This window comes from Haliaeetus leucocephalus, unplaced genomic scaffold, assembly GCF_000737465.1.
Source record: "Haliaeetus leucocephalus isolate CR32 unplaced genomic scaffold, Haliaeetus_leucocephalus-4.0 Scaffold317, whole genome shotgun sequence".
In the NCBI taxonomy this organism is placed as follows: domain Eukaryota; kingdom Metazoa; phylum Chordata; class Aves; order Accipitriformes; family Accipitridae; genus Haliaeetus; species Haliaeetus leucocephalus.
Window position 1 is genome coordinate 6,112,379 of NW_010972753.1, and position 20,996 is coordinate 6,133,374.

The following is a 20,996-nucleotide window of genomic DNA, read 5'->3' on the forward strand; positions in this document are numbered from 1 at the left end:
AAATTTGAAGTAATACAGGAAAGGTTTTGGAGGTTATAATGTACCAGAAATAGAATAAAAAAAGACCATTAGCGTGAGTGGACTCTTCCTCGATCTGCTGCCAATCCTGTCATGGCAAATGAATCTATCCCAAGAGTCCCTCAGCCATTCTCTCACATGGATTCAGATAGACATGGGAAGTCAGCACTGAACATCTGTGTTTTAATTTCCCATGGGTGGTTAGGAATAAGAATGCTGTAGTTATTTAGGTGCAAGAGAATTCCAGTCTACACATATGCTATCCAATGGAGTTATTAAAGAAAATAAAAGCTGTACTAAGCATTGACAAGCACAATATTCCATCACATTGTTTTGCCTTCCTTGCATCTCCACTAAAAATTATATCTCAGATATACAGCTTGTGTCTATAGCTAATACAAATGAAAAGTAGAATTGTCTTTTATTAGTTTCAGCCAGAGACAAAAATACAGCTAGTCGATTCAATTTTGGAAAAAAAAAAAGTATGAAAAAACATGTTTTCATCTATTTTAACTACAACTATAAAAAAAGGATAACTTTGCTTGTTCAGTGTCCTTCTGCTCACTTAATTCGAAGGACAAGCATCTCATTTATATGCCAACACATTACAAAAAGGATGAAATAAAGGTCCAGTCCTGCAAACTTCTGCTCATTGGAATAATTTCAACTATATAAGCTGAAGTCCAGAGAACATTCTTGTGATAGTATCTTTTACAGCTAGAAAAAAAAGGGTCCTTTTTATACTAGTTTGTTGCTTTTCTTTGCAATATTTTAAAGGCAATAAAATTTCAAACAGTACATTTTAAAAAGACCTTTATGATCTTATATCATAAAAAGGAAACTATTTGAGGAGTGTAGTAATCACAAATTATAACAATTTAAATGTAGTTTAAAGGGTAGTTTTACTTATGAAAACCTCACAAGATTTTATTTTTCATCTTTAAGGTTTACTAGTATTACTGAACAGAAGATGAGGGTGTATACTCCTTTCTAATAGTTCTTTGTCAGAAATAATGAACATATAATACTCAATACAAAATTAAAAATCACAGCTCCAGTTCACTTTGTTAAATTTTTTTTGGGGGGGGGGCCCTCAATTCTTTGATGGAATTCATTTTTAAAATATTCTACACATTTTAATTAATATATGTATTAATTATTTTAACTTTAAACATTCTACAATTCTTGAGCTAAGTCAATCATAAAATGAATAGTGCTATGCTTAGAATTTAGCAAGTAGATTGAAAGCAAGCAGGAATTAAGCCAGATGCACAAAGTCAATCAAATTGTAAAGAAGAGAGGGTGGCTTGAGGAATCTGCTACCTCACATTTCTATTCATTATTCCAACACATGATCTTTGGGAAAACTTTCCAACTCTAAATCTGTTAAATTATATGCTTTTTGAACAAAGTAATGTAAGAAACAGAAATGGACTTTGAATTTGCATAACTATATTATTCAGTAAAATACACTGTAGAATTAGGTAAGAAAAAATATATTTTAAGTCTGAAAATTATTATTAAAAGGCCAGAAAATGTTGGTTTTAACCTTAATACGCTAAGGAAGATGTGGAAACAGCTTCAACAGGTACTACTCAAGAGAAGTAAGAAATAAGCCGCCAATTTTTTAAATACCATAAGACATAAATTACCAATAAATAAAAAATTAAGGGTTTATAGTGACAGCAGATTTTTCCACATTATTGCTATTACCAAAGTAATGAAATTCTAGAAAATCTGAATTATTTTATTTTGTTTGGATTAATTGTCTTCTGTCATGAGTTCTGATAGTGTTCTGAACATAACGTGATATTTAGACAGCAAGATATTTATGATTTACTATTAAGTATCTAGAAACATTATTTCTCTGACATAGGAATTTAAGTCATGGACCAAGAAATGTATTTCATGTTATACACCTTAGAGTTTATGTATGTTATCTGGCTAACTAAAAATGATGTTCAAAATAAGTATTTGAAAGAAAACCAAAAGCTTAGAATTCCACGTACTCAAAATGTGGAAAAGACAAAAATTCAAAAGTTTTGCATGTTAGTATTTACATTTCCTGTCCTTTCGTTCCCCTTTACTTCCCCACTCAGAAACCATTCCCCGAAGGAATCACCAGGAAAAAAGCCTGAGCCCTATGATCCCAGGGGGACCATGCTGAAGTTCTGAGACTCTCATGTGTGTATAATGTGGTCACTGCTAGGAGCTGCAGGAGAACTGAGGAAGCTGCAGGGAGAAAATGTTTAATAGCCAATATGAAAACAATGATCTGGCAGATGGAGCGTCAAAATTGGCCATTAATTTCACTGGGATGGCAAAAAGCAGAAACCTGGTACAAAAATTACACTGTGTCAAATTTCACATCCCTGGGAAACGACAGTTAAAGAAAAAGAAGTGTGTCTCTTGACGGGTTTTGGTTAAACTTGGAAATCAATGGTGTTTTTTTCCCTATCCACGTTTCCTAGAATGGAATAAACAAGTTTCTTGAAATCTATACAGATGAAACAAAAGAAATGTAAGACAGACATTCAGCAAAGGAAATTTCAGCCCTGTTGATTCAAATATACCATAGTTTTAAACATTTGGGGTTTCCTATACGGAATATCACACAGCTTCAGTAACAATTCAGAATGAAAAATAGATACCAAGTAATCCGAAATCTATTTCCTTTCATAAACAATGAGTCACTCTTAATTTAAACAAATATCCACTTGTGTCAGTGTTGTTATAAAAAAATTTTGACGAATGACCTTCTTTGTCATGATACCAATTATTCTTACCTCTCCAAAAATCTCACCAATTTAGTCTCTTCTCCTTTAGGTCTCATTTACACGGCGCTGACCTTTATTTTGCCCTTCTCTGAATGTTTTCGAATTATTTTGTATACTTTAAAAATATTTAATAGTCTTTCAAAATGAAACATAATATACACAGCAAAGCTGTACTACTTGCTGAGAAAGCGTTCAATTCTGAATATAATTTTTTAACTCTTGCTACAGAACACCAGCTGCTTTCTGGATAAAAAATGAAGACTGAGAAAATATTTTGGAGGTATAATTCAGTCCACAATGCACTGAACTATCCAAGACTCTTAAGTGTCAGGTGTAATTGAACTTATTCCTTTCACTATGCCTTATATTTTACCTGCCTGCCACCATTTTCCTATCATTGCTCTGCTCCATTGTTTAGCACTGCTGAAATTTTTTTGGATGTTCATTCCTTTTTCCTGGTTTTAATCAAACTAAATTGTCATTTTCAATTTGTTCCAATGTACTGCACACTCTACCCAAACATTTAATAGCTACCTCAAACAATACTAGCTGTCATGCAGGTTTTTAAGTGTCACCCTACTAGCAACCTTCTTCCATGTATAAAATTTGGTATACAATAAAGTTGCTGCAGACATGTGTGTAGCTACTAGGCAGAAGCTTTTAGTCGTAGAAAGCTATTATAAACTGGACAGACTTCATGGACAGTCTGAACTAAACTGAAGCTCTTCCCAGTCCCTGAGCAGGGAGGCCTTCTCTCTCTCCTCCCTTTAAGTTCTGTATTCCAATAGGTGCCTTCTGTCTCTGTTGATTTGACTTCTAACTCTGCAAGTCCTCATTTTTCTTAATAAAGAAACTTTTAAAATATCTATGTAAACTATACTTAGCAATTCCTTTCTATTCAGCATTTATGAATTCTTCCGATTCTACTAATGGATTTTAATTTTTTTTTTTTTAAACACATCATCCACAACATCTCATGTCTAGATAACATGTTCTACAATTCTATTGTAATGAATTTGATATAAAAATCAAATAAAATCAGTATTTTAAAACAATGGGTATAACAGAGTGTACTGGTATATTATCAGTACTACTAATATGAAGTGACAGGGAGATAATGATAATTATCCAAATAATTTTCTCCTCCAAATTACTTGAGAAATATTTTAGAAACAACAAGCACTTAAGACAAAATCTGAATGCCTCTAAGTGACAAAATGTGGTTGCCATTTTATAAAGTTATTAATTAAATTATTAAAGTTATTACACTGTATTTACTATTTTGTAAAATATAAGAATCAAGTTCCTTATGAAAATGTGACAGCAATGCTCTGAATTAACTGCATACAAAAAAACCCCACAGAAAACTAAAGAAAAAAATACTCTGGGTTCCTAAATCTCTAGGGCTGCAAATACTATAATATGTTATTCTTTGCCAAAAAAAAGGACAAAAAGATAAAAGAACGTTCCATAAAGCCCCTTATGACCAGTAATTTGAATCCATAGGTCCTGAGAAATGTGACTTACATTTAGCAGACTAAAGGAAATACTTATAAATAAAAAGAGAATGGCAGACGTCTTGTCTCTGGGATGATTCACAATAAGGAACATTTCCTCCCTTGTCAGCAATCTGTCATTTAGAGTGAAAGCTGGCTGGGTCTGTGTTATTACTCAACAAACCTCATTTGACTTTCCCAGCATAATGTCTCACACTCAGCGTTCCTTAATCAGGTCCACCCAAATCCTGGTTTTACACACTCAGGCTATGGATAATTAAGGTGTTCAATGTTATTAATCTGAACATAAGAAATATCAGGGGATAAAAAACATTAAATGTTTCCAAATCTTTCACAATTATATCTCTTGAACATAAAGGAGGCAGCATCTTCACAAAACCTCATCCATGACTAAAATTTTGCATATTTAAAGAAGAGGAGAAAAGGTAATTGAAATGTTAAAAGCTGCCAGGACACACTTAAGCACTCAAGTTAAGTCGCCTTCTTTTCAGTAGGTCTTCATATCAGCTCATCTCATCCACCCAAGAAGGCGCTTACTGTGTTTGACATGTTTATTTAATCAAATGAAAAGTAATATATGTGCCTACCTATATTGGAATTGTATGGTTTTTTAACCAAGTAGATCAAATTTCTAAATATTAAAAATAGCTGAAATACATTTATGCACTTCAGAATTGATAACGGGCATATCCCTAAATGTTTAGAATTAGTGGCCTACGAACAGGCATATAATTTCTGATTTATATGTCAGACTTTTGCTTTTGTTTAGAGCACAGCTGCTACAGACAAAGAAAGATAATACAGCTGACCTTCTATAAATGAAATCCACAACTTGATGGCCAAGAAAAAAAAAGAGATCATGTATATTTGTTTATGCACAAACCCATGTATCTCACACACATACTCCATCTATCTTTCATGTTGAAGAGAATAGCTTCAAGCAGCTAGTTATCAACAATGCCTTGGGAGATTTTGTAACATGGTTAACAGAAGGGCACAAAGCTTTAATTTTTAAGAAAAAAGGATAACAGAAAATCATTAGCAGCTGAAGTGACAGAAGCCTTTGGGGAATGATCCGTCTCATTGCTCTTGAAAAGAGAAATCTGAGTGCTAGAGACTTGAACACCAGTTTATTTTCACTACCTGGAAGTTGTCTTTATCTGCCAGAGAAGGACAACTTTCTGTAAAATTCAGTTCCTTGGCTATTTGTGTACAAATCAGCCAGCAAGCACTGCGTTACTGACAGATTTATTTGGAGTGTGCATTTGATTACACTCAGTTCTAAGTTATGGTTAATTGGGTTTTACTGAGCTGCAGGAGAAAACCACTTTGAATGTCACGTTAGGTGATGTTTCTTGATAAGAACCACTTAATAGACGCCAAATATGTATTCCAATGTGCAAAATTAAAAATACGCTTGTGGCAATTCAAACTTTTGTAGAATGATGCTTCATAATTATATATCTAGCAGATTTGTTACAATATTTCATGCTTTTTGTACTAACATGAAAACCAGTAACAGCACAGTTGCTAGTAATCATGAATAGCTAGAAAAATTCCACAAATTACTTACAAATTTTAAAGTCTGTATAGAACTATGAGTTACAATATCTGTCTGGTATGGGTATTATTCATTTAATAAACCATTTTGAAAGGGGATTCTGGCTGCCGGAATCATGGATGTGTAATGCGTACAGTAAATTCCCTGTGTCCTGGAATAAGACACAGTAGAAAACTATGCAAAAAAAGTGCTCTATCTACCAGTAGACGAAGAATTACCAAAAAAAGGGAAAAAGAAGGGGGGGGGCGGGAATCAGAGCATGAAGATATCTGTATTTAAAAAATAACGGCAAACAACCCAATTTTTAACAAACTAAATAAAGACCCTACTGGAAACACGCAAGAAGATGGACTAGAAAGACCTGTGAGTGATTATGCAAGAAGTTACATATATAAGAAACCTCTTTCTCAGATGGCTTTCCATATTTAAACTATTACATCATTGAAAAATATTACACCTAAATGTATAATCATATTCTACAATATTCCTGCTAAAATTAAGAATATTAAAAATAATAATAAAAAGAAATTCCTAATATGTATGGGCCCTACTGCAGGTTTGTAGCATGAATTATATAAAGCAAGTAGCCTCAGAAAATAAGTTTTGAATTCACAGTTAATATAAGTAAGTAAGGAACAGGCACGACTATGCCATGATTATGACAGTGATCCTTAACATGAAATTCTACTAAACACTTTCTCACATATGGCTATAAAGGCAAATTAGACTTCTTAAATTCCAGATCAACTGTTTCATTTTAGCACGCTCATTTTTGCTATGTGTTAGCAAACAGAAGTACATGTTAGTTTTAATTCTCTGGTTAATAAATGTATTTATTTCAGTGTATACATCTTCCACTAAATAATCTGAAGCTTGAACAAGACGAGTAGCTTGCATGAGATAATCACCACACAGGAAACCTTTGGCTTAGTATGAGCAATAAAACTTGATTTTCTAAAACCAGAGTAAGTTGAACATATGCAAATTTGTATATTCATTTAACTTTCAGGAAGCATTTGGGACATCCATTGCAAGTAAGGATTATTAGCTAAATTCTGAAGAATTTTATCCCTACACTCGATCATGTAACAATGACAACCAATTCCAACCAATTCTACTTGGGCAGCTCAAAGATTATGAACTCTATCAGTATGAACATCATCAATAGCAGAGAGAAGTACAATGTTTGTGCTTGTCCTATTTTTAGAGTATATAATTAAACCAAATTTACTAATCCTTCAACCTATGAACCCTGTTTTTCCATACAATCAATTGGAGTTTCATCTTTGACAGAACTGTAATATTTAAATCCTTTGTTAAATACTGTAGGTACAGTGATGAAGAAAAACTGGGGTACTATGTGTCTTAATACTTAAAAGAGCTTGTAATAGGATAATGGAAACATTGCAGTTGCTGACTTTATGAGATAAAGAGACAAGACTTGTTTTCTCTATCTGATTTTTCCACTCCCTAAAGCTTAAAATGAAGAGAACAACATTCCTGTGAGTTGGTTTCAGTGGATTTACTAAATGTGCCCATAAAACCATTAGAATTTACTAAACGTTAGAAGCCATCAGATTTTTGCTGCAAAAACTCATATTTTTCTATTTTACATCCCTTTGATATAAAAAGTCAGTGCTAGAATTATCTATGACAATTAATAAAAGCAATTTCTAATTTGTATTTGATATTTATCCTATTGGATAATGAGCAATCAGGTTTAAGTCTTACTGTGCATATTTATTTTGGAGAAAAATGTTCAAAGCAGTTACCACTGAAAGATTCTTGTAAATAAACTTATTTTTCCTTTTAAGGATTCATTAGAATGGATTCTTTCTGAATGGGAGTGAAAAAAAAATCACAAACTCAGTTTTAAAACACAGAGCTATTCATGACAGTTCTGTAATTTGATTCATGCAAATCTGTCAGGGATAAAAATCAACCACAATTTAATTTCAAACCTTTCCCAACCAGCTGCTGAACAATTTATGCACTACTTTTCTATTTTTACTGCAAGATAATGACAATGATGAATGCTTTTCCTTGGAAATAAATATTCATTAAGCAGGCTCAGATCAAAACTGTACCCTTCCAAAAGCCCACGAATGTGCAAGATCCATTTGCCTCTTCTAAGAGATTTATTTGGGAGGAAGATGGAACTGTGCCCACAAATGCATCTCGTAACAATTTAATAGTTCAGTTAAATTAAACCTATGGCAGTACTTACTTGTAACCTCAGTAATCAATATTATTAAAGTTGGTGTCAACTCCAATAATACCAAATATATGTGGGTGAACAACAGATTAGTTATGGATATAAATCAGATCAAGATAGCCCAAATGTAAAGCATTAAGAAGCACTAAAAGGAAGTCAACTGCCAGTAAACTGCTTGAGATAGGTCACTGTTTTTTCCATCCAATCTAGTAATGAACATAAGTTCATAGACAAGGACCAAGTGGTAGCTCATTAGCCATGATTTACACGGTCTATGACTTTTTTTGTGCAGAAGAGTCATTCTATCAAAAGGAATTGTTTAAAATGAAGAATGACAATAACATTGGCATGTTGTGTGCTTCAATACTCAGAACCCCTTTCATCTACTGGTACTAAATCAGAAGTGGTAAACGGCCTACCGTTATTTCACACAGTCCTATTACCAGCTACATGCTTCCTTTGCTCCAATACTTCACTGTTATGCTTCACTACACGTACTATACTGCCTTGCTAGGAAACTGAAAACACCCTACTTTTCAAGAGCTAATAAGAATATCTATATATGTGTGTGTGTATACAGATGCCTAAAATGTATAAGATCTATGCATGTATAAGAATTATAAATAGATGTGATTTTACAGAAGCTAACAACAGCATTTGGATGTGGTTTTGTTACATTTCCTCTGTTACAGAAACGGATAAATGGGCTCCTACAGAGGACAATTCAGAGCACCCAGCCAGCACCCCTGCCCTGATTCTCCCTCTGAGCTTCTTTCTTAGGCAAATTCCAGCCTTTTTAGGCTAACGTTTCCTTTTGTTAAAAACTTTCCTTCCCCAAAATAATCACAGAAAAATAGAAGTGTGGTCTTCTCTTCATGCTGGATGACAATTTGAAATTGCTGTAATTATATACAGTGCTTAAGCATGATTTTTTACAAGGCTTTCCTCACACAAACATTATTCTGCAAAAGGTGATAACTCATTCATCTACTTAGGCTTACAACTTTAATCTTATTCTCTTTTTACGTCAATTCTGTGTTGGAAAAATTCCACCACTTTCAAAGGATTTCACTGTTGCAAGCGATGAAGAAACCAGACAGTAATATTTAAAGTCATATCAACAATACTGAATTAGCTTTTTCTTAACTACATTATCTACCTACTGGACAATATTTTCTCTTTAGCTAATTAAACTGTAACGATCGCACAGAGTACAGCCCCAATCAGACTTCAAGAATTTTTTGGTCTAGCATGGAATGGAACAGCTAAATTTTACTTGGTTTTGTTGCTGTTTTAATAAAAAATATTTTAAAATCAAACACTAAAATAAAGCTGCCAAGATTGCGTGTGGATAAGGTTACTTAGCAATTACTTCAAATTACAAACACAACCCCAAAACTTTAACCACAAATTCACAACTTTAAATATATAACTGCCCCTCTCCATCCTTTCTCTCCCATTCAAGGATGGACTTTGCAGATACCCTAATGCTCTTGTCTTCCAAATACAGGTGAAACAGACAAAAATAAATGAACCCTACAGCGTTCCTAAATTTTGCACCAATGTGCCTTCATATATAAACATCCACATATGCATACATGACAGAGGGGCTGCGCACTTATAAAACAGATGTCTCAGAATGAGCGCAGGCTGCCAATACAAAGCAGCCCCAAAAATAACAGAATCCAATCGTTGCAAGAAAAGCTTTCCATCTTACCTTGAGACACTCTTCTTGTTTGAAGAGGTCCTCACAATCCTTAGCCTGCAGAACCGGTGAGTTAAGACGCTCTTCTACTTCGGACAAGGCTTGCAGAAGGTGAAGGATCTCTGCCAGGTATGTAGAAGGCACATGAGTGGTTTCCACAGTCATAGTTTCAGTCACCACAAAAGCTGTATCTTCAGGAACTGTTTGCTAGTATAGATATACAACAGAATGCTTCCTTTAGTTTCTTAACACTATGCAAACCTATAACTTAATGCAATTTCCAGTTCACAACTTAGAAACAATTAAAAATAATTTCTAAGGACAAATGCAGGAAATATTTGAGGGTTCTGACATAGATCACTCACGCTCCACTAGGCTGTTTGAAATGGCAGGTACTAAAATTAATCCATGCAAAAGTGCACAAACCTTTCTTCTCCTACTCTCCAAAGAAATGAAGATAGGAAATGCAAGAGTACTCTGAGATTACGGTGTTACTGAGATTTTAGTGCTAGCCCTTTCATTTTAAATCATCACACCTCTTTAAGAATCTGTCCTTTGTTATAGAAATTCCAGGCATGCCAGGCCTAAAATAATTTCAAGGTGTCAAGTAAAATGACTTGTGTAAAGGACACAATTTCTTAAATAACATGCAACACAAAACAAATAGGTCAACTCAGCGCTTTCAACACTATACTAAAACCTAAACACCCCATTCTGAAAGCACATGCATACACCAATGTAAAGAAATCCCAGAATGTTTTGGTTCCAAGAAAATAGATAGTTGATCTATGGCATTTGGAAAGATACTAACATATAAGGTGACAAAATAGTGATTGTTTATATAAATTCTCTGCAGTACTGACTTGATATGTTTATGGATCATAGATAAAAAGTAATAACAAAATTGTGCTTTGGAGCAGGGAGAACTGTGATTGCTTCTTTTAACTAAACTCCAAACACAACATCACATGCATCTCCATTAGAAAAGGCAAAATTTAAAAGATAGAAAGTATTTGTGACTTCATAAGCATAAGTTATTATTTATTTGTTTTGTTACATCACACAGGATTCGTAGTGTGGGACCAAGATCCATTGTGCTTGATGTCTGTCTGCTCAAAAATAGAAACTTTACGTATTGAGGACCTCAAAGAACTTTTACAAGCAATTGCTGGTAAACTTTCTTTCAAAAATGGTATTATTTAGATGCTTCAGTCCTAATACAGATAATCACGGATTTTGGAGCCATGTATGTGAAAGACAATGGATCAATGGTCCTGAAGAAAACAATATCATTAGTTAACTATACAGCATGTAGAAGAAAACAAATATAAACACTCTCTTGCACATACTACCTCAGCAAGGTGTCTCATTTTAGTTTACGTATTTGCCCTGTCCATCCTTTCATGACCTGTTTCTCCTTTCAGTTACCAGGCCGAGTCATCTGGTTCTTCAATTTTCTTTAGAATCTTAAAATATGCATATACACACTCTAGAAGATGTATGCATACCACATCTAAAGCCCATGAAGTTATCTGTAGACTTGTGTTATTCTGCTGCACTTCTTATGCAAATTTAATTGCTTAGCTTACACTTTTCTCACTAAATGACTTTCTCAGTACATCTGCTAACACTGAAACCTCTCCAATTACCATATCACTGCCATCATTTTTATTATTTAAAATAAACTGCTTAAAAAAAATTGTGTTTGCCCCCTATATGTTTCATGAATCACATGATGTGCAAAAATAAGACTTTACCCCAGTAAACCTAAAGAAAAAGCTGTCCCAGTTGATTAAAAAATGGGAGATTCTCAACAGGCCACTGAGGCATGCAGCAATAGATTTTCAATCCTCAAGACCACACAGTGACAATTCTACTTGTAGCAAAGAAGTTTAGACCCACATGAGGAACATGTTAACTATAATTGTATTTTTCTTTTTGACTGAGAAGACAGAATATTTATGTTCACAGTAATGAAAAGAGCATGCTAGGTGTGCAAGGTTATTCACTCAAAATGAGGTCACATGAATACGTAAAGTGACACACAAAATATAATTAGTTTCTATAGTTGTATTAGTTTAATCTATTTTTTTTTCCAACACAAATTTAGGCTAATAACTATGTACATGTGTATACATACATGTATATGTGTGTACATAAAATAAAATCTGTGCCTTCTTGCTCTAAATAATTCCTGAAACCAGAAAAAAGTCGAGCGGAAATCTGACGTGTGAGCACTTCATGGATATCATGCTTAATTATTTATAGTATTGCCAAAATTGGGTATCTTTCAATCACTGCCACAAAGAACTCATAAAAGGACTCTTTAAGGCAAAATTAATTAAAATCTGAAGACAGGACTGAAGCTTATATGACATATATGGTTTAGTAATCCCTCAAAATACGTGTAATATTTAACTCCCATCAATGTTAATGACATGTATGCAACCATATATTCATGCTCCCCTTCACAGAAAACTTTACATTCATATTTCTCACAGCTGGATGATTACACATAAAGTTCTACAGGAAACAAGACTCAGGAGTTTTCTAGTTCAAGCAAACCATTAATGTTTGTAGTGTTAGTTAAACTGTAAAGTACTACAACCAGATAAATAAATAAATAGATTGATACTTGAAAGTAGAGACCTACCAGAACCTGCCCTCATATTTGGCAACATTATTTAATACCTTATTCTAAAAAAAAAGAGTATCAATCCAAATTAATGAGTTTCTGAATACTATTTAAATGAAAGAGTTGGAAATTTGATACAACTTTAGAAATCAGGGATTAAATTTCTTTGACTTTAGTGGGTTTTTCAATAAGTCACAGGAGTTTCTTTACTTCTACCTTTCCCTCATTGACAGTAGCATAACAGAAGCCAAGGCAGAAGTTGGCATCTTGCACTAAGGAATGGAGGGTAGGCATATCCAGAACTGACAATTTTAATCAGCAAAGAAAAGGAAAAAATTCTGGCTTGTCCCTATGTTTGCTGGAATCGCCTTACTGGAGAAGATGCAACAGGCAGAATCTTTCCCTATATTCTGGACAGGCAACTTTACTAGAAATGCATAGCTGAAACTGAATCATATACTAACACTGTAATGAGGGAAAAAAAAAAAAAAAGGAATTTGTAGCAGCTGGTAACCACTACCATTAAAAATAATATTCATTCAGTAAACATGTATGTCATTACTAATGCCAAAACGGTTCATAAGCAGCAAGGTAGGTGAACATTTTTGTAAGGATTAAAAATAAATAAGAAAATGGGAATTAAAGTTTTAGATAATCATTTAAGAATAGTTTTGAGTAAGTTGAATCTGACACAGTGGCAGAATACATTAGTTACTTGAAAATACTCAAAACCAAATAACATTTAAAACTAATACATAATTGAAATAAACTGTTAAGAATTATGAGGAAATGCTGGTGTAAGTGGCCATTTCCTATATGGTTATTTCTGCAAAATACATTTTTATTGATATTAATTTATTTTGTATTTTTACTTGATTGTCAGTGATATAGTGATGTGCAAATTATTTCTAGTCTCTGAAAAAAACCCCTTCTTTTGGGTAAGGCTTCACATTTCATGCATTGCTTTTCACCAAACATTATCATCTTTAGAATAGTAAACTGGATTTTCTTCCCCATCATTACATATTTTTAATTAAGGCACAGGATCTTTCCATAAACATGACTCCACTTACATGTGAGAAACTGATTTTATTGATAGCTACCACATCCTACCAGGTGCAACACAAAGACAAGAAATATATCCATGAACTGGCCCTTACAGAGAAGGCCAATAAGCAAAAAACCAACCAACCAACCAACCCCAACTAAACAAACAAACAAAAAACCAACAAAAAAACCCTACAGGAATAACACAGGTTTTGCCCACAAAAAATCAAACATCCCTCCCAAGAAGTATCTGTGATGATTATTGCCCACATCTAGAACAGATTACCTGGTGGCATCAGAGCTAACTAGCCCTGGAGAATGCTGTTAATTGCCTTTTAGCAGTGGACAACTCAGTGTTAAAGCACATTTCACCCAACTCAGCATATCCATTTCCTTTCCTCTTTCTGCAGAGGGAACAACCCCAACACCACTTCTGCTCTTCAACAGTTTAACCCAGAAAGCCTCCAACCTTTTTGCGTTAGGCCTTCACAACTGTTCCATTTTTGGTCCCTTCCCGCTCTAGGCCTCCAAACTCATAGCGACCTTATTCCGCTGTGCTTTTGAGTTAATAACTTCACACAAAGTGAATAATTGGGAGGAGTAAAGTGGCAAGCCACACGTATCGGTGCTACTGTACCATGACACTGGTCCTAGCAGCATCCTGCTGAGAAGTTCAGGAAAAAGAGACAACCACGTGTCTCCTCCTGAAGTGAACTAACGCTTGAGAAAGTATTCTTTACAAGCAGCTGTAAGATATATAAGCATGTAAAAAGTCAGTTGCATCTGAGGAATAAACATAGGTGTGCTAGACATACAAAAAAAAGCAGCAGATAGCAGAAACCTCCTGGCCAAAGTCATGCCTCCAAGAGTCCAAGAAACTTTGGAACAGTTTGTTGCTTTCTAGAGCAAACTGTAAACTACGTGATATTTGCTAGCCCGTGGTTAGCTTCAATACAGCAAATAAAGAATTAAGAATGCAAAAGTATGATCAAATGCTGTCAGAGATCAATAAAACCAATTTCAAGAACATATTTATATATAAAGAAGCTTTTATTCACACCTTCCTACGTCAGCTGTGAGTGGTGATGTCAGGTAACAGAAAAATAAGTGTTGTCTCTTCAGTATTGCTAGCACATCTTGCCTGTAAGTGCATATATATGTAGAAAGTAGATCAAAATTATACCAATAACATGGAATTTTCATTATGAGATTGGATGGCCTTAGTCAATCACAAAGTTGTTATCTTTCAGTACAAAAAGAAGCATCTCTTTCAAGTATAGAGAGACCTAAATCCTCACTACAGGATTAAAAATTTATAAAATGCTTACATAATTCCATGAAGGCAAGGCCTTAAAAGGCACCTGGCAGCATAAAAATCTATTTAAAATAATAAACTTTCTTTAAAAAACCCATATCTTCAAGAAAGAATGTAAATATTTTCTCATGTATGTGATTTTTCCACTCATGTATGATTGCAGTCCACAAAAGCCTGCACATTGCAATACTTAAAACATGTAGTTTAATGCTTGTATCTGACTTCATCAGCAACTTATATAAAAACTGAAACTTTAAAAATACACATGATTATTTTCACCACTGGTCTTGCACAGAGTGTGCTTTATGGCTTCACAATTCTTCCCTGCTAAGGCACACCTTACTTACTGGTTGAGAAATGTTGCATTAACGGGTTTTATTCTATGATAAAATGAATCTATCTATTTTATCTATACATAAAATGAAATAAAGCCAGTTTGAATGAAACTATTCTTAATAATAGCATTAATTAGAAAACACTGCAGTAAATTTTACGTGCGAGGAATAGCAATAGAAAATTGCAGGCTTTGATTTTGAAAACCATCAATCAACAGGCATTAACCAGTGCGAACTTGCTTCTGCTGTCTTATTTTTGACCTTCATAACTTGATTGAAATGCAAAGGTTTTCTCCATAAGGAAAAGTCTGTTCCCTGTACTTTTAGGCTTAAATTTTGGGACATCTCCCAGAAACTCAGATAGTCATGCTACACTCTGATGAGCTCTGTATGGTGGATTGGATAGATAGCTGTGGTTGCTTGGCTCAAAGACTTGGATGACTACTTATTCCACCCCCAATTTTTCTTTTTTTTTTTTTTTTCTTTGAGAGTGTTATTTTCACATTTAGATGAGGAAAAAAAAGAAAGATACAGACAAATGCTATAACACTTATTTTTAAACATTAAACCCAGAGTAATTCATCATTATTTTGGTTGTATTCATAAATGTAACACTGGTTTTTTTTTTTTCTTTTTTTTCTCCCCCCCCCGGAGATAAATATATAGTTTAAAAACTATGACAAAGCATTTCAGTGCTGCAGCCAATCGTCTGTGTTCTGCACACCCTCATGCCTTTAGAGCCCTCCAAGATGTCAGGTACACTCGGTCAAGTCATAAAACGAACATCTTTGGCAATCCCTTTTTCAGTTGCCTAACAGTGCTTTCGTTCTATTCTGGCTTAGATCATTACCTCCAGGTATGGACTCTCCTCAGGCTGAGGCACTGCTGCATATTGAACTTAGCTGGAGCTTATTTGAAAACCTACCCATTGCTCCTTACTAAGGTCCTGCTAGCATTCACACAAATAAGAGACTAACACAACTAGCGCAAATTGGAAATTTTAGCACTTCTGCTATAAACTTTTAACACTGACAACTTTCATCGGTATCTATTTGTTAAGCAAAGAGAAAAAAAAAATCATTTTAACCGTGATGAGACTGGGACATAAGACTTTCATACGCTATACTGTGTGTGATATAAGCCAGCTCTTTCAGAAAATAAAAAACAGAGCGCTGTGTATCTTATGCTACAGCTACAGTGTTACCATGTCCTGAAGAAAAACAAAATCTAGTAGCATTATGGCATAATTGACTAATTGGAACTACTGGGATTTAGAAAGTGTCTCTTGTTTTAAATAAATTATGCATATATGTTAATTACTTCTGATAAAGATGGCATATCTCAGTCTTAATTGCAGTAGTTCAAAATTGACAAGTAAAAGGAAATCTGTATGTCTCTGTCATGTGACTTTAAATGGGTATTTGTAACGTTATAAAAGGAATTATGAAAAAAATTAAAGGATGTAACTCCTAACCATTTAACAAACACTGCTCAGGCCATGTACAGTCCCTAGCATTTGGGGGGAAGAATAAACCTTCAACAACCAGTGAGTCAAAAGATATAGCCATTCTCAGTATTAGAAATCAGTAAATAAGCAAATACTTAGGTACTCGTGTTACATTTTGGAATGAAAGACATCAGAACATATTGCAAAATCTACATCCTAGGCTGGTTTTCAACAGATATTTTAAAATGCTATTTAGAATTTTAGAAGGGTTTACCTGCAAAATACTTTTGCAATTGATTTATATGTGTTAACCTTCCAGTGGACAAAACTGGAAAGTTTTTATATGCTAACTAAAGAATAGATAAATCCATAGAATTGTTAACCATTTCTTGTATTTGTCTTGTAATATTTTTCATAGCTGAAAAAATACATGCAGACATTATAAAGGATACTTAAGGAAGGATCTGGTTGACACTTTACAAGATTAAACTCTTCTACACAGTCCTATATCCTTGTAATCATGATGTCCAATTGTGACAGTCTCTATTGAGTCCATTAAACCAGCATTACGTACTCAAATTTGCCTGCACTGCAGGAAATACCCAAAAGAATGGAAGGAATTTCAAATGATTTTTTACTCAAAATAGAATTTCAAAATTGTGTTTCTCAGACAGTGGCAAGCTATAGAGAAGAAACAGTGGCAGCACAAGCTTCTACACGATCTGCTGGAAGGCAGCCTTTCCAGGAACAGACTTTGGTCAATGTTGACTTATTTAACGGCTGATTTATTAAGACTACAGAAGTGCCCTAATCTTAGACAGCGTTTAAGCATGAAGCTTTAGGGCTGTCTTGAATAAAAATAGGTGTAATTCTACTGACTGATCACCAAGGAACCAATTAATGTTAAATAAGCACAGATATGTTAGAATACAGTCTACTGATATCTAAATTGACTAACTCATTTTGAAATCGACTGTTGATTTGTGATGCTAACTTTCCAGATATTTATGCAAACTACGTTAGCTGTTTTTTGAGATAATTTAGAAAATACTCTAAAAACACCACTAAAGTACTACATTAGTGTTGAATGCTAACAGCTTCAAAGAGCAAGGTCCCAAAGCTTAAACACTGACACCTTTCAGAAATGTTAAAAGGCATTACCTAATTATTTTCCATCTTTTGTTTCTTAAAATAACCTTAATCTAAATTTATAGAGATGCAATCATACAGAATAATAGGGCTTGTCACTTAGGCTGATTTTGTTAACTCAAGACATAGATTTTTTTTTTTTTTTTTAATAATGAAAATGACATTGCTGTCAATCCAGCAGTTTTGAAAACTAATTAAATATATATACATAGATATTCAGCACTCACACTGTACATTGTCCTGGTTTTGGCTGGGATACAGTTTACTTCCTTCTGCACCTTTAGGAGTATACTCGGATGCATAAAAAAAACCCAAAACAAAACAAAACAAACAACCCCCCCCCCCCCAAAAAAAAACACAACAGAAAAAAACCCATGAGTGATGCTGACATCCTGAATTGTAGACAGGAGATGATCATCATCTCTTCAAAAGATACTGTCACGTAGGGCCAGATCACTCTGCAGCAGGTCTTTTCCCTTATTATTTAATTCAATATTATAGCCAAGTAATTTTAACACCAAATTTCTCACCATGTAATTTATTATGTTAATAAATTATGATATACTCTATCAGAGAAAATAAGATGGTAATTAGCTGCCTTGTTTCCCAGATAGCTAGGAAATTATAAGGAAGAAAATACTATACTAGTATAATGCTCAGTTTTGTCCAAAGAAAATTGAAATGAGAGACGACTGGGCGCTATGTCGCCCATGATTATTTAAACAAAGGCTGTTGGTCCTGTTTCCATCTCAACCACACAGAGAACAGTAAGAAAAGCCTGTGGCGTGGTTAAGACTACATTCTTATAACCACTTCGTATGATTTAAAGACAGCATCCTAAACCAGCCTTAGTCCAAGTTGCAGCAAGTTTTCATTCCTACGTGATGAGGTAAAGATGTCGAGTTTCACTTTTAAACCAGAGAATGGAATTTCGATCACTGAAGTTTGTAACAGATAATGAAAAATGGCAGAGAAAAACCTTTTCTGTAAATTTCTGTCATCTGCAAGACAGGATTTTTTAACTTCTCTCTATTAAAATACTATAGATTTCCAGTGATGATAGTGAATACTGTACAGAATTAATAAGTAAATATCAAAGACGACAAATACGCTTTAGAAGACCTCAAAATACTGTAGTAAACTTGTCCACTTTTATCAAAGCAGGCTATACATGGTCTTCACTTAAATTACCACAACACCGTATGCGTTCATTTTAGACACAGAGAAGGTAAAGTGCATTTAGAAATGCATCTACAAAACTAGCTCTTCTTCAGCTATATCAGAGACACTACCTATCTTCAGTGTACTTCCCATACCTTTCTTATCTTCAATTAGACATAAAACTAAAGTATTTGAAATAGAATTATATTATTAGGAATAAATTTTCTAAAAGCAATTTCCAGGTTGACAGATGCTAGAAAATAGGTGTAAACCTTCAGCCGTGATTCTCTTCCCAAATATTCTCATTCATCCTCACCCCTTTTGCAGACCACAGTCAGAAAAGCCCAGTCTCGGGCTGTGCTGTGTAAAGCTATTTGTTTAAAAAGCTGCCACTGTAAATGTCAGAAGAGTTAAATGGTGTCACAAGATCACCTCTGTCCTGTCCTTAAGAGACCCAAAGCACATAGGTGAAACAGATACTAATCCATCACTGTATAGTTCTTTTCTTTTGTCCAGTAGGTATTTTCTTATTTTGCTTTTTTATTGCCTTTTCTCTCTTTTATTCGTCCTCTCTCCCAGTCATTGTAGGAATAATGAATTAGTCTACCCCTTCTTCTTGGTAACCATTACTTGTTTATTTACCCCAAGAAATATTTAAGCAAGGATAAGAGAAGAAAACTACTTAATTCCAATGCTGCTCCTTATGAAAACTTGAAAACAACAATCGAAAACAATGGTAGCACATTACCACTGAAGTACCCATGTTATATAGATGCGGACAGGTAATTAGGACACCAAGTCCTGTGTTTATCTAACTGTGACACATTTATTTCAATTAAAGTTTGATTTATATCTGAGAAAATATCTTTATATATAAACATACTTGTAACAGTTAAAAAAATGTTTAAATATCATTAAATGAACTAATTAGAGCTCCATAGGGAAATATTAACTGAAAACTGCTAGATGCCCTTAAAAGGCTGAACTTAAACAAACTCTTGAATTTCAGTCGTAAACTTGATAAGTCCTTAATCTGGTTCCAGAAGTTGATCACATACTCTCTCACCTGAAGTAATCATCCAGTTAGGAGACAGGTATTTTGAATTTCTGAATGCTTTACAGAATCTTAAACAGAATAGTGCCTTTTATTTGGAAAAATGAAGTTTATGATATTTAGTTCATAGTAAGTACTGAGAGTACTGGTATTTTATCCATGTTGCAGATAACTATTGAACCGCTCAGACTAAATCACTTACCTTATGGGAATAAATACATGTTTTGTATAGCTATTTTCCTTATTAATTCCTGTTCAACACATAGTCTAATTGGTATGAAAGACAGTCTCTCCTGATGTTTATAATTTAATCAATTTGATTATTTTTTCCAGAATGGCCAAAATCCAGGCTCAAATATTTCAGTAGTAAGATTTCAATAGAATGTTTGTGTGTGTCACCAATGAATTTACTGAAATGACTTGGGTAAGCCTATTTTTTTTTTTTGCTTGTATATACATCTATAAGTACATAATCTTGAGAGCTGTTAATAGGTTGCAAGAACAATATTCCTCTTGTCCTAAAAATACTCTGGCTTACTATTTACAGCATGCATAGTTCAGCTAGGAGAGTAAAAGAAAAAAACCACCATATGTGACAGCAGAAAGAATGTTGGATAGCTTGATAAAATATGGTAACAGGACATATGAAATAAGAATTTATAGTGTAGGCTCTGTACCTGTGTTCATCTAGAAAATGTTTTTTTCATGATAAAGGCCTTCAGTACTCTCTAAACACAGAGTAATTTCAGTCAGCTCAATTAAATCTAAACTGAGCCATGACAAACATGCTCACAGACTGCTGAAATGAAAGCATGGAAAAACACCTTCTATAAAACAAGCATTAACTAAAGCTAATTTATTTAATATAATCAATATATCAATAACTGGTTTTGATCCCAATTTGAATTAAACTATCTGAATCTAGCTTTTTCTCTGCAACAGATAACTGTTTTCATCACCCTGGAACAGTGGCGCAAACTGTTGCAAAAAACAGTAACTGGAAGATTTAGGTTTAGACTGTAGCAAAGAGGATTGATAACTTTTCTGAAAATACTGTGCG

General features: G+C 34.0%; 1 protein-coding gene across 1 annotated transcript in view; it reads right to left on the reverse strand.

Annotated features, from left to right (window-relative positions):
* Positions 1 to 20,996, reverse strand: part of DMD (dystrophin) — a 1,006,632-nt gene that overhangs the window by 649,341 nt on the left and 336,295 nt on the right. The window contains exon 41 of the mRNA XM_010571327.1: positions 9,806 to 10,000. Coding sequence (XP_010569629.1) covers positions 9,806 to 10,000 — 195 coding nt within the window. The remainder of the gene's footprint in view (positions 1 to 9,805; positions 10,001 to 20,996) is intronic.